Source organism: Sinocyclocheilus rhinocerous, unplaced genomic scaffold, assembly GCF_001515625.1.
Source record: "Sinocyclocheilus rhinocerous isolate Xijiao unplaced genomic scaffold, SAMN03320098_v1.1 scaffold1493, whole genome shotgun sequence".
NCBI lineage: Eukaryota > Metazoa > Chordata > Actinopteri > Cypriniformes > Cyprinidae > Sinocyclocheilus > Sinocyclocheilus rhinocerous.
Window position 1 is genome coordinate 158,518 of NW_015640467.1, and position 15,734 is coordinate 174,251.

At 35.8% G+C, this 15,734-nt stretch overlaps 1 protein-coding gene and 1 pseudogene across 1 annotated transcript; one reads left to right on the plus strand and one right to left on the minus strand.

The window, feature by feature from the left end:
- Nucleotides 1-475: 475 nt before the first annotated feature.
- LOC107753040 (uncharacterized) lies at nucleotides 476-7,976 on the plus strand. The gene is made up of 8 exons (XM_016569146.1): nucleotides 476-533; nucleotides 1,369-1,413; nucleotides 3,002-3,229; nucleotides 3,306-3,584; nucleotides 4,742-5,023; nucleotides 6,086-6,325; nucleotides 6,928-7,312; nucleotides 7,667-7,976. Exons 1-8 carry the CDS (start codon nucleotides 503-505, stop codon nucleotides 7,884-7,886), a joined length of 1,710 nt encoding a protein of 569 aa, XP_016424632.1. The 5' UTR covers nucleotides 476-502; the 3' UTR covers nucleotides 7,887-7,976.
- A 4,538-nt stretch (nucleotides 7,977-12,514) lies between these two features.
- Nucleotides 12,515-15,734, minus strand: part of LOC107753063 (vesicular glutamate transporter 1-like) — a 21,913-nt pseudogene continuing 18,693 nt past the window's right edge.

Sequence of the window (15,734 nt, forward strand, 5' to 3'; positions counted from 1 at the left end):
ATGAGCTTTAACAAACTTCATCATAAAAAAAATGGTCTAATGAGAAAAACTGTATTTACATTAATAAATAATGCAATAAAATAAGTGAGTCTTTCTTTCATGCTCATTTTGGGTTTGAGCCTCTCAGTTGTTCTTGATCACTGACCATCTACATGACTGACTTGACACGTTCTGTAAATAGCAATGTCTGATACCAACCAAATTGCACATTTAAAGCAACACTGCATGCTTGAACACAAACACACAGCTGAAATGAGCTGTTAAACACACACTGCTGACTCAGTGTCACTGAGGGGTGCGGCGCCGCTGCTCTATGTGCCATAAGAAAAAACCCCAAAAAGAATTAAAACATTCACACACACATACTCAGCTGAGCTTGAATGCAATAAGGCTGATAAACCACGTTATCGCCACTTCCCCAAATCCTACATGCAGCTCTTCTTTCTGTCCATCAGACGGTCATTTTTCTCTTTCTGACAGACAGCGCAGCTCGGCTCGGCTGATGGACATGAGGTCTCTGCTGATACTAGCAGGTAAAAAGATAAAAGCTCAGCATCATTTTATTGTCAGATTCTGTGTAATCAATGTTTGGACAGCTCTCTGCTACAGTAAAGTTGAAGTTTATTTCAAGCCAGTTTGCAGCTTTCACTCAACTGAAGAGGCAAATTACTTAACAAGCTTTGTTCATCTAGTTAACAAACTAGCATTAAACGGTGATAAATGTTGACAATTTTCCAAAAAATAATCCAATTTCAGGGCAAACATCACAGGAAATATTAATTATTATATTATTTTTTTGGTGACAATGCTGTTACTCAGATTTGCATTACAGTGCCACAAACATTTTTTTAGATATGTAAAGATGTTTTTGAAGGCGTGCAAAAACAACTTTCAAATAGTTGTGGTACTTGTACCTAATATTTTGCATAATTAACAAACTTTCATGATGCACAATACTGACAGATCATTATTATTATTTTTTTTAATATTGCAAAAATATAATATATAGTATATCATATTTACTGTGCTTCAAAGAAAGCAAAATCTGTCATTCATTTTGTTGGGTGATTAATGCCTAAAATGTTTTTTTTTTTTAACTCCTTAGTCATCATTCAGAAATATTTCACCAATGTAAGTTGCAACTGACCAATCAGAAAAAGTCTTCCAGAGAGATATGTAGTTAAACACAGAAATACATTTGAAATGACATCTCAGAAGTTCTGCTGTGGTGATTATCTGGGTTTTGGACACTGCTGGGTGGTGACTGGGTGGGGCTGTCTCATTCCCATGACAATAAAGCTACAAATAAAAGAAAAAACGGAAGATTTTCAGTCCAGAAATAATCGTATTGATCTTTTTATCTCACAGTGTTGTTGGCTCTCATAAGGGAAGACAATGGACAGAAACCAACAGGTGAATACACACATTTCACTGCACACACATCTACAGATTGTGCGTATGGCCAGATCAACTGACAATCAGAAAAAGTCTTCCAGAGAGATACGTAGTTAAACACAGAAATACATTTGAAATGACATCTCAGAAGTTCTGCTGTGGTGATTATCTGGGTTTTAGACACTGCTGGGTGGTGACTGGGTGGGGCTGTCTCATTCCCATGACAATAAAGCTACAAATAAAAGAAAAAACGGAAGATTTTCAGTCCAGAAATAATCGTATTGATCTTTTTATCTCACAGTGTTGTTGGCTCTCATAAGGGAAGACAATGGACAGAAACCAACAGGTGAATACACACATTTCACTGCACACACATCTACAGATTGTGCGTATGGCCAGATCAACTGAAATAGTACATTTGGTAAAGATCAGTGAATAAAGATCAAGCTCTACTTGATCCTCAAAAAAAAAACACACATTTAACATCATATCAAATCTATTACGAACACAGCATTGAGCAAAACCCAGTGGATATTTCCAGAAATTCAATGCAGAACATCTGATATTTCTAATGTCACATGTTTAAAATGTCTTTTTAAATATGAAGTACCTCACAGAGAGTCATTTACAGTATAATGAACTTCCAACCCGCTCCAAAGTAGTTTCTGCCGTGGTTTCTCGAGAGGGACCGAGTGGCCGTAGCAGGGTGTGTCTGCTAAAGAGTTCAGCCTGACTCCTACAAAATAATCAACAAGCGTCAGACTAGATGAATTTAAGATCTACAGATCCTTCTGAGGAATCTCTATGCTAGAAACCAGCAGCTCGAGTTTATTTTCATCAAAATCCCATGATCACTTGTGACACGTTTCTCATCGATTAGACAGTCAAAAACTATACTGAACTCGACAGCAAACCCACAGCCCTTAAATAATCACCAACGCATGCATTTACACAGAAGACAGAAGGTGCAGGAGCAAAAAACAGCTCAATTAATTGAAATTTAAATCAGAGAGAGGGTAAAATTATGTCTTTTTAAATAAATAAATGTATAATTATGACTTGTTTAATAAATAAATACATACATGAAAGAAAGAAAGGAAGGAAGAAAGAAAGAAAGAATGTCCATTCTAGGATGCAAACTTACTCCAGTTATCTTTGTAGAGCAAACAGCACTAAATCATTGTAGTTTTCAATTATTGCCAATCAATCAGTCATTCATGTTTCATAACAGTAGTCAGACAACCTAAGATTTGTCTCTCATATGTCTGGTTTTCTTTCTCTCAGTGTCTCTCCTGCCGAAGTTCCCACAGGTGTATGTTGGAGATGACGTCACTCTGATCTGTAACCATAAAGGAGGGAGTAAACCAACAAAATGGATTATTGATGGAACACAACAATCACATCTGACATGAAAGAAAGAAAGAAAGAAAGAAAGTAAGTAAGTCCATTCTAGGATGCAAACTTACTCCAGTTATCTTTGTAGAGCAAACAGCACTAAATCATTGTAGTTTTCAATTATTGCCAATCAATCAGTCATTCATGTTTCATAACAGTAGTCAGACAACCTAAGATTTGTCTCTCATATGTCTGGTTTTCTTTCTCTCAGTGTCTCTCCTGCCGAAGTTCCCACAGGTGTATGTTGGAGATGACGTCACTCTGATCTGTAACCATAAAGGAGGGAGTAAACCAACAAAATGGATTATTGATGGAACACAACAATCACATCTGAATTATTCAATTATTCTTCTTACTGCAGTGACACCAAAAAACAACGGGGCGTATGAATGTGAGCAGGGCGGACCGAAAAGTGACCCGTTCACACTCACTGTACTGGGTATGAACACCATCCTAAACGTTCATGATCGTCTGTTCTGTTCCTCCTGCTGTTTCTCATGATCTCTCTCTCTCAGAGCTGGAGCCTCACGCTCAGCTCTCTCCATCTGTAGGAGGTGCTGTGATGACCAAAGGAGAAGGAAGAAACCTGGTGCTGCAGGCGGACGATGATCTGAAGGACTGGGCTTGTTTTGTGTTGAGAGGAGTGAGCCGCTTCGCTTTAGGAGTCAATGTTAATGAGAAGATGAAGAGAGCTGTTATATTTGCTGAATTAAAAGGGGCAGAAAGAGCCACTTTCTGGTGCAAGAAAAAGAAAACAGAACATCGAAGCAATGCAGTGACGCTGAAAATGACAGGTGACTCCTTACTCCACTTCCTGTGTGTAGTTAAGGGAATACAAATTCATGTTGTTCCAAACCGCTATGACTTACATTCTTCTGTGGAAGACAAAAGGAGATATTTTGAAGAATGTTTTGACTGTTTGTGTCCATGCAATGAAAGTTAATGGGGTCCAAAATAAAACTGGACTTTAATTTTATGGACAAACATTTTTCGACACTTTTTTTTTTTTGAACCATTTTTCAAAATATCTTCTGTTGTGTTTACATTACCATAAGATTTACAAAACAAGGGATTGCATTACTATTTGAACAGAGTGATCACATGTCTCCTCCGTTGAATTTGCAGTCCACTTCTATATTCACTTTGCAGACCGTGCTTCCCCAGAAAACCTTTTCTGACAGGCTTTCTGTCAGCTAGTTTGCAGCAGTCTGAAACTTAAGCAAGTGATGTTACAGCATATTGAGCATAAGAAACAAAAAAAGTTACAAACAAAATCTTCAAAATCTCAAAAGGCTTTTTAATAAACAGCCATGAGACTAAATTGGAGAGCAAATGAGAAGTAGTTTCTCAGATGTTTTACTGAAAAAAAAAAAACTCACATGTTTATCCTCTAAATTGTCAAATGAGATCTCAACGATGCATCAAACTGTGCTCAGATTTACCAAGATACCAAAGTCTGTAAAAGTCAAACTTCTTTAGATCAGTCTTTATAGCTCTATACTCTTACTGTTTGGCAACGTGTGTCACAAAGACAAAGTCGATCATTAAAGATTGCATTAAATCACTCTTTTCCTTTTTCTATGTTGACATTATTTAATGAACCCATTTTACTTAAATAGGCAATAGCCAATAGTCTTTACTTTACATAACAGTAACATGAAGATTTGCCATTTGGTTGCATGAGGGCCGTTCTCACTTTACAGAGCATTTGATTGGACACCTGCAAGATGTCATCAAGATTTCGGTCTGTTTTCCTAAAGATTTCCATTTTAAATCTGTATACCTGCTAAACATTTGTCAGGTTTTACTTGCACTGGCACATAGATGAATTCAAAGCAAATAGACATGAATTAAAAGCCACAAAACTCACATCATAATTTGACGGGATATTTAAATGAAACAGTAGATGTGCAGGATGTGCAGTCTGACCTGTGTTTGGTCTGTTTCTCAGAGCTCATGGTGATGTTGGTTCCTCCGGCCGTTCCTGTGCTGCAGGGGGAGCCTGTGGCTCTCAGGTGTGTAGTCTGGGGTGGACCGAAACTGGAAAATGCTGTCTTCTATAAGGATAAAATAGAAATCATGAACTCACCTGAAGGCACATACACCATCACCAACGCCACACAACATGATGTCGGCAACTACAGCTGCCACGCCACCTACAGGTTCAGCCACATCAGTGCAGGAGCTGCACAGAAGGAAGGAGATTCTGACGCTCAGGAGTTAAAAGTTATAGGTACAACACAACAACACCCGCATTACATCATCCTTTCATTTGTACATAACCACTAATACTGCATGTACTAACAGTATTTTTGGACATTACTATAAATACATAAATATATGACCATTTATTCTAGCACTACATATGTATATACACAAGTATACATATACTTTTCATTTTAAGTTTGCAGTATAAACTGAGATAATATATATATGTTTATATACATAAGCAAGTATACCGATTAATAACATTTTATATAATGTGTACACACATTTGTGTAATGCTAATATATATGCACACATGTATATAATACCAGTTGTACTGTAAGCTAAAAATTTAAAGTATATTATATTATATATATTAATATAATAATATTTACATCTTACAGTTAAAGCAGGTTAATAATAATAAATAAAAAATAGATTAAAATAAAATATAAATAAAATAAAAATAACCCATCACATCTTTCTTTGTTTTCACTGGCTGCATGCAAAAACAAGCAAGTATAGCGTATGAGAAATTTACTTTTTAATGAAAGAGTCCGAATTTATGACTTAAAAGCTTACAAGTCAGAATGAATCACTCATCGGTTTTAATTGGCCTAACAAATCACTCACTAAATCTGTCAGAACGGTTTATGCATCAGGTCTAATCGGGATGTCCACTAGTAAGTTATTTAACACATGTTCTTAGCATTATCAGCACCACGTGCCACCCGTTAAGCTTCAAAACCAGCCACTGAATTCACATTAACACTCATACTATGTGTACTTACAGATATACATCCACAAAAACATCTGATTGTAACTGTGGAATAAATAGAAACATTTGAAATTCTCATTAAATTTGCATTGTGCCTAAAAATCACCCATTCACACATGGTAAAACCACAGGCTTTCTTGGTTTATTGCTTTAATAAAGGGGGAAAAATTAATACTTTTTTTTTTTTGTGCCTAATTTGGACCAGTTACAATCCAATAAACAAAGGTACTATGTAAATACCATTTTATATGAATACTACTATATTCATCTGAAATCATCAGTGCACCACAGTCATATTTCTGTGTTTTACAGGTGGGCCTCCTGCTGCAGTGCTTTCAGTGTCTACTAAGAGTCTGCAGTGTTCCTGTCCTCGCTGTCCTGCCGACTGCACGTCCTACCACTGGTATCACACACTCTTTAATGACCCACACTCACACAGAAGACTATCTGAAAACCACCAGTCCATTACCCTCGAGGAAGAAGGACTGTACAGCTGCCGGTTTGACTGCGGGAAAGGTTTCTCCCGTTTCAGCGATAGTTACAGCTACAAAGGTACTCATACACCCATATACATGCTCTTTTGACTTCATGTTCATAAGCGAGTGTTTGTATTTTATTACCATTTTTATTTTAATTTTAGTTAAGGTTTTTGTAATTTTGTTGTCAAATTTATTAGGTTTTTTTTTTGTCTATATAGTTTTTTTTTTTTTTTCAGTTTTAATAATTTCAGTTCCTCAACTTGATCGAATCAAAAATGAGAAATTTCAAATAATTTGGCAAATAATTTAAATAAACTAAGTTTTAGTTTTATTTCAAGTAGCAAAAATGCTTTTTTTAAATGGTTTTAGTTTTCATTTAACGATAATAACCCTGTCATAAACACAATGTTTGTTTGCTTTTGTAAGATGAGTTATGAGTGTAGACTATTTTCTCTGGTAATCAACAGAAGAACTGTTTCTCAAAGTGTCTGTGACACCCAAAAGTTTCATGCCAAAACACAAGCACATGATGAACATTTTCCGTGCATATTCATGTTAAGTGTAGCAATGTGTAAATACACTAGTCACTTTCATTTCTCACTTGGCGACTGTGCACGCACACTACTTCTCATTTTTATTTTTAGAATGAATTTGCATCTTCTCTCTTTCTCTCAGCACAATCTGAGTCAGAGACTCCAAACGTGATGCCCATCATGGTGGCGGCGATTCTGATCGTTCTCGGGCTGTTGATCGTCTTGCTGATCGCGCTGAAGCGCAGACGTGGAGGAAGCAACGTCCAGGCGACCAAACGGGATAAAGACAAGACGACAGGTGGAGACTATGAGCAAATCCAACTCAAGGACAAGGATCAGGCAGTTTATCACACGCTGGGCGAGAGCACGGGCAAGGACCAGGCCAAGGGGGGCTACGAACCCCTACAAAAGAGGCAGGAGGAGGGAGTGTACCACACACTAGGACCTGGAGAGGGTCAGGGTGAAGGTCAAGGTGGGTACGAGGCTCTTAAGAGCGTCAAAGCCGAAGTGTACCAAACACTGAGTTCAGCTGACTCGAAAAAACCAGAAGGAGAAGCTGAGGGAGGGTATGAGCAACTTCCTCAGAAAGACAAAGATTATGAGGCCGTGACAGTGGAGGAAAATCCACACGAAGAAGTGAAGAAGCAGATGGGCAAAGAGAAAGAATAAGGGAATCTGAGAAAGAATAAGCACCACAATAATCAAATGGCAATGCCTGCATTCTCAGGTCAATGTATTAAATGTAATGTATTAAATGGTACTTGGTACTCCACCCAAAAAAAGAGAAATAATTTTCACACGGGCAAGGACCAGGCCAAGGGGGGCTACGAACCCCTACAAAAGAGGCAGGAGGAGGGAGTGTACCACACACTAGGACCTGGAGAGGGTCAGGGTGAAGGTCAAGGTGGGTACGAGGCTCTTAAGAGCGTCAAAGCCGAAGTGTACCAAACACTGAGTTCAGCTGACTCGAAAAAACCAGAAGGAGAAGCCGAGGGAGGGTATGAGCAACTTCCTCAGAAAGACAAAGATTATGAGGCCGTGACAGTGGAGGAAAATCCACACGAAGAAGTGAAGAAGCAGATGGGCAAAGAGAAAGAATAAGGGAATCTGAGAAAGAATAAGCACCGCAATAATCAAATGGCAATGCCTGCATTCTCAGGTCAATGTATTAAATGTAATGTATTAAAGGGTACTTGGTACTCCACCCAAAAAAAGAGAAATAATTTTCACGTGCACGGACACATGCACACACACACACACACATATATATATATATATACAGTATATATATATATATATATATATATATGTTTCTTCAGATGAACACAAACTAAGATTTTTTGAAAAATAAGGTTACGATAATATTCTCAAATTATACATTTAACAAAAGAAGCGTCACCTTTGGGATACGTAGAGATTTTTCTGGGGGGTGAACGTGACCTGCAATGATCTTGAACTTTTAACCTGCAACTACAAACGTGTGTTTCAGGAGATCCCAGATAATCCACTGCAACTCGCATTCAGATCCAACTCTATTTGATCAGAAACGCCACTTTAGACCGTTACATCAATTCTTGAAGGACAAAATCAAATACCTAACTTTTTTTTTTTTCCTAATTTCACACTGATTAAGCATTTCCATAAGTTATTGGTGAAGAAATAGTCTAACAAACTTTAACTTTAAAGTGATTAAAAAAAATAATAATAAAAAAAAAATATATATATATATATATATAATAGTCTCAGTTTGCACAAAAAAAGTAGCAAACAAGATTACCGTTACCATACACAGATTCACACATTTATGAGAATTCAGATACATAATTCTGTTTATAACAGGACAAAGAAGACAAAAATAAATAAATAAAAAAATTTGCGCAATAGCACAGAAGGATTTAAAGCACATATATATCACACATAAATAAGCATACTCCGCATATACAGTAGTTTCACATTTGCAACTGCATTCGCACAGAATTACACAGAATCAATTGTGAATGTCTGTGAATTTATAGTTATACAGATTGTGCTACAGATTATGCTATCTCTTACAGATAAGTAATATTTCTCAGCTTGTGTCACTCTCATTCAACAGTAAATGCATTTGCACTGTAGCCTGTTTGCACTATTTCAATGTTTCATCATGTTTATTTTCAGATTTTAATTTTAGTTCATGCACATTGTTGTTTTGTATGTTGTTTTTATAAAGCATTTTAAGAACGTAAAGCATTTCCAGCTTTATTATTCGAGGATGTATATCAAATAGAGCACAGCTGTAAAACTGAATGCAATATGCAATATTAAATTTGTACTGCAATGCAACTGTATAGTTCAGTCTTTCTAAAGGGCAAAATTGGTGTCCATCGTCAAAGCCAGTCGTGTCGAGGTTCACCACAAGAGGTCACTGCAGGATTGATTTGCTTTCCTGGTTACACACACTGGTTTGTCATTACATGTTTTATTCCTGTTCCTCATAAAATCCATGTGTATTTCTGAGTGTGTCAAAATAAATTGTATATAAATGATGCCTTGGTCTCTTGTAACCTGATACAGATTTATTGCTTTTTTTATTGATTGGTTGGTTGGTTGGTTGGTTGGTTGATTGATTGATTGATTGATTGATTCTGACACAACTTTTAGACAGTTTGGGGATCAGGTTCAAATGGTTTACTTTGGAAAAAAAAAAAAGTTAAAATCCTTGTCACATCAGTAAAATCTAAATCACAAAATCAATGACAATTGCTGAAAATATACAAACATGATCAGTTTTAGCAGAGGGCCAGCAGAAAATACATTTAAATTTTTTCTTATAAGATGGTTAAATATTGATGGCCCACTTTGGCCAAGTGTGCTAGTTAAAGCGGGCCACCATGAACCGTCACTAATTCTACTCACATTCCTCAAAATAAATTGACATTCACTGATTTTGTTTTTAAATGACATGTATAACTGGCTTTTTAGAAAACAATTGCAGAAGGACAGAGGTGAAGCAGAAAGGAATCTGGAGTGAATGATCAACGCTGAGTTTATCTGTGAAGCTGAAGAGCACTGACAGCATTAAACAACATTAGTACTGAAGTTTCTACTAGTTCTCAGCTAGTGTCACTCTCAGGCTCATTCAGCTGTAAATGCATATGCACTGTAGCCTGTTCGCACTATTTCATCGTTTTATCATGTTTTTTTGTTTTTTTTTCAGATTTTGATTCTAGTAGTGTTTTTATGTCACGCTGTTTTGTATGTTGCATTTGTATGTAACTTGTCCTGACTATAAAAAGCCATGTGGATGTGTATCAGATAGAGCACAGCTGTATAACTGAATGCAATATGCAAAAATAAGCTTTTGTTTCAATGCAGCTGTAGTTCAGTCTTTCTCCACTAAAGGGCAAACTGGTGTATCGTCAAACACAGTCGTGTCGAGGTTCATCACAAGAGGTCACTGCAGGATTGATTTGCTTTCCTGTTTACACACACTGGTTATTGGTTTTGTCAGTTAATCTGTTTATTCCTGTTCCTTGTATAGCATCTTTTGTAATTCTGAGTGTTCACATTAAATAGTGTATAAATTAGGTTATAGTCTGTTTTTTCTGGTGTAACTAATACGGATTCATTGCTTTTTCTTGACTATCTGCTCGTTGACGTCAGCACTTTTAGTTTGACCATCTTTTATGGATCATAGAAACAGATTCTAACTATACTACGATGCATTATCATCACAATAATACAATAGAAATTATAAATGTAGATCCCAAATGTAGCTTAAGAACTCCAACTGTAAATATATGTATTCAAATGCATTCATTTTAATTATCTATTTTTTATGTAAATGAATAATGTGTAAACAAATAAATATATAGGTAGAAATAAATTCATATTATAAATAATGATAAAATCTTACAGTAGACTGAAAACAGTATTTTGACCTCAAGTCTCAGTGTTTGCACACCTGCAGCAATGATAGTAATAATCACAATGATGAAGTTTAATCATTTAAGTTACTTTATCACAAGTTTTTTTGACATTCACATTTCACAACATAGAACAAATACGTAGGAAACAAACCCCAAGAAACAAAAAGAAAGAAGACACAAACGCAGTGATGTGTTACAAACGTGTCCTTCTACAGAGACGGGGTTTCATCATCATCTTATCATAATCAACTTATCTTAATTATTCAGAGAGATGACCACAGAAATATCAAATCATTTCTATGGGATCTTCTTGATTGATATTAAAGAAACCGTTCACCCAAAAATCTAAATTCTGTCATTTACTCGCTTTCATGTCGTTCCAAACCTCTATGAAACACTTTCTTCTGTGCTATATATATCTTCATGCAAAATGAAATTTCAGATTATTTTTTGTTAATTACCGGGAAAGAAATGACGTTTTGTCATGAGATTCACCCTTTTAAGTTCCACAGATTCTTACACAGAATGAATAAAGCTATATAGGTTTGGGGCGACACGAGGGTGAGCAAATGATGACAAAACTTTCATTTTTGTGTGAACTATCTCTTTAAGATGCTGATGAGTACATGAGAGTATACTGAAAATGTCAAGTGCCATGCTGGAGAGAGAGAAAGTGCTGATATAACATCTGAGTTTAATTGAGTTCAACGGTGTTATTTCTGTTCAACCATACAGCAACTAACCTGCAGGCTCATCTCATCTTCTCAACTAGCCTTTTATGGTTCAGTTTTCATCTATATGTGAAATTAAACAGCAAAACGGTGAAACAGAAATAGCGTTTCTACTAGTGATCTTTCAATATCATGCTGTTCAGGTGGAGTGGAAGCCCTTCACGCAAACGGTCAGCGCTTGGCATTGTTTTTGTTGGACTTAGAACAAAAAAATAAAGGCTGAACATGATTTTTAATTAAACAAATTGCAAATCAAAGAAATGTTTCAGTTTCAATAAAAACGAAGATCATAATGCTGATTGCCACAGAAAATAATTTCCCCAGCAAATTAAAAGGAAAATTGCAGCTACACAAAGGGAAAAATTATTTTCTGTGCCACAAACGGTGTTGATAGAGATGAACTTTTATTGAACGCTGAATATTCCTTCAGTAGAATAAATGGATATGACTTTACTATGTGGTTATGAATTAAATACATACAAATATAAATAAAAGATTTTTTTTTTTTAAAGAATGTTTAAAGAGAATTTGCCATCAAAAACTAAGTATGTCAGTGCTTCTATAAGCTCATCCAAATAGTTGATATTGCTAGTCTTTAAACATGTATTTATCTATGAGATTCTCATTGAAAAGGGACCAATACTACACACACCTCACAGTATTGGCACATGAGATCAATTCCCTAAATCTGGTTTAGTTTAGTTTTTTAAATGGAATTATACTTTAGTAGGATTTCATTTGTAAAAATCACCTTTTACAGTCTTGTCACAATTTAGGGAGAATGGCAGTAATATTTCATAACAGCAATACTGCTGCACTCTTGATGATCAGTTTAATTGCTAAAATACACGACCAGGGAGTCAAAAGTTTGGACCCAGTGACTAAAATTATGTTTTGTACCTTCAAACATTTGTCAACATGCACTCAAATCAGACACATACACACTCCGACACACACTTCTGAGAAAGATCTGATGTTAATTATGTTATTTTTTCTAGTTTGGGTCAAAACCACTTCCTCCATCCCAGTCAGTTTCTGTAGGGGAGGAATATTCAGTCCTTGTTTTCCCCCCTCCCGTTCCCATCCAGCTTTACTCTTGATCTCTGAGCCTCACAATCATTCGCTCATTGCCCTCTCCTCCGTACAGGAAGCTGTTCGTTCCCACAGGTTGGACGTATTCCTCCGTTTTGTCTCAGTCTGAGGCCCAGCTTCCACCAGCTCCGCCCCCTCCAGTCCCCACCCCATTGGGGTCACCTGATTGGATGGTTGCTCCGTAGCCGCCACCCGTTGAGCGGTACAGCTCTTCCGTTTCATTCGCCAGCTCGTCTTCTCCTAATATCCCACATTTGTCCTCGCTCATGTTCTCTGGCTCCGCCCACGACTGCTTCTCTCCTGACGCGAAGATACCTGAACGTAAAGAAATCATCACTATGAGCCGAGATTTACAGTGTCATTTATTCATTTAGCAGATGTGAACCTCACAGAAACAGTCAAGAAATTTGTTACTTTCACAATTTTGTAGCTAGTGTTATTTCAGTATTAATGAGTTTTTATTAATATTTCGAATTAGTTTTCATTTTAGATTTATATACATTTTTTAAAGTCTATATCGTTTTGATAAATTTTTATTACAGTTTTAAACAATGAAAACGAGGAATTAAATAAGTTAAGGTTTACTACTAAAAATAATGACAGGATGATTTTCATAAATGAAACAAATGTCAAAAAATGTCATGATGCAAAAATTATTTATAATTAATTCAAATATAAAATTAAAATAACAATAATAAAATACTAAATATATATATATAAATAAAATTTTATTTAATATGTTTTATATTAATTTATATTAATATTTTAGTTATTATTATTAACATGTATTATTATTAATTTCTTTACGCAAAATTAAGTTTTAGGATTTTGTTTTTGTCTTTTGGGAGGCAAAAAAAAGATCCAGTTCATCATCATACAGTTACTCTACATATGACATAAGCACATTTGGAAATGGATGGAAAGAAATGGACAGAAATATTCACCGTAGAAGATAACTCCACCATAATGAACAAGTGATGCAATGAGAAACACATACTGCCACTCCTCCCGCGTCTACAGAGACAAACACACAGGATGAGAATGGATGGTTATGTATGTGTATAGATATATGTATATGCATTTAAGCACATAACATGCATATCCATCAAAGTGTACATAAGTGACTTTTCAGATAATGTAAATATGTATAAGTTGGAATATCAGAAAAATTAAGCTAGAACTGAAGGCACTTTTGAAAACGGAAAGCAGAGAGGTGTGAAAATGACACATGATCTCTAAAGATGTTATTAGTAAAAGCATGAATCAGCTGTAAACACGATCAGCACATCCAGCACAACAAACTCTCTCTTCCTCTACAGGAATACCTTGTTTTTGGTCATGGCACCGACGATCAGAGGACACACCATGCCAGAGAGCGTCCCGACACCATTAGAGATGCCCATCAGAATACTGGCGTAACGAGGAGCGATGTCCAGATGATTGACATTGAACCCTGGAGGATTGGACAGAGGCGGGAAGACAACAGTGTGTATAAATAAATAAAAAATAAATAAATAAAAAAAAGTTTATGAAAGAAGTCTCTTCTGCTCACCAAGGCTGCATTTATTTGATCAAAAATTCAGTAAAAATGTGAAATATTATTACAATGTAAAATAACTGTTTTCTATGTGAATCTAGTTTAAAATATAATTTATTCTTGTGATGTAAAGCTGAATATAAATATTAAAATGACAAAAGCACATAACAAAATTACAAAAAATGAATATATAAAAATTAAAACTCATTCAAATAACTATAAATAAATAACACTAAAATAACACTGGTTGTAGTCTTTCCTGTAACCCCAGACTTTTTCTTACCTGAGATGGCAAAACCACTAAATCCAACAGCAAGCACCAGAAACGAGATGGCGACACCCTTAGTGTGAGAGAAACCCACAACCAGAAGAAACGTGGCCTCCAACCCGAAACCTGAACACACACACAGAACATGTGACGCCTCCGTTAGCCAATCAGCAGCTCCAGTGGGTCAGTCACATGACATTTACGGCTCATTTGTAGCAGAATGCAGAGCTGAATGACTGAAAACAGGCTTTACCTCCACAGTTCATGAGTTTCCTGACGTTGGTGGTGGTCATGATGTTGTGACTCCTCAGGTAATCGGCCAGCTGTCCTCCAATCGGCACGATGATGGTCATCACCAGATGAGGAAGAGCCGAGAGGATTCCAACCTGAAGACAGACAGAAGTGTTTTAATTGAATTATTTTCTTTAGATGTCATTAGTCATCATCCAGTGAGTATAGAGCTAAGAATGTATAAACCACCACCGACAACAGTGATGATGATGATTTTTATTTTTGTTAAGAACACTGAATAACCAACATTGACTAATCAAATATTAATAAATCCTAATATTAAAAATAATAATAATAATATTTTTATTATTAATACTATTATTCAATGTCCATAATAATAATAATAATTAGTAGTAGTAGTAGTAGTAGTATTAACATTAAATTATTATTATTATTATTACCAGAAGAAACGTGGCCTCCAACCCGAAACCTGAACACACACACAGAACATGTGACGCCTCCGTTAGCCAATCAGCAGCTCCAGTGGGTCAGTCACATGACATTTACGGCTCATTTGTAGCAGAATGCAGAGCTGAATGACTGAAAACAGGCTTTACCTCCACAGTTCATGAGTTTCCTGACGTTTGTGGTGGTCATGATGTTGTGACTCCTCAGGTAGTCGGCCAGCTGTCCTCCGATCGGCACGATGATGGTCATCACCAGATGAGGAAGAGCCGAGAGGATTCCAACCTGAAGACAGACAGAAGTGTTTTAATTGAATTATTTTCTTTAGATGTCATTAGTCATCATCCAGTGAGTATAGAGCTAAGAATGTATAAACCACCACCGACAACAGTGATGATGATGATTTTTATTTTTGTTAAGAACACTGAATAACCAACATTGACTAATCAAATATTAATAAATCCTAATATTAAAAATAATAATAATAATATTTTTATTATTAATACTATTATTCAATGTCCATAATAATAATAATAATTAGTAGTAGTAGTAGTAGTAGTATTAACATTAAATTATTATTATTATTATTATTATTATGATTATTGTTATTATTATTAACAATAAACATAATTATTATATATGATGAACACTCAACAACCACCACTAATTAATCAAATTATTATTATTATTATTATTAACACTGAATAACCAACACCG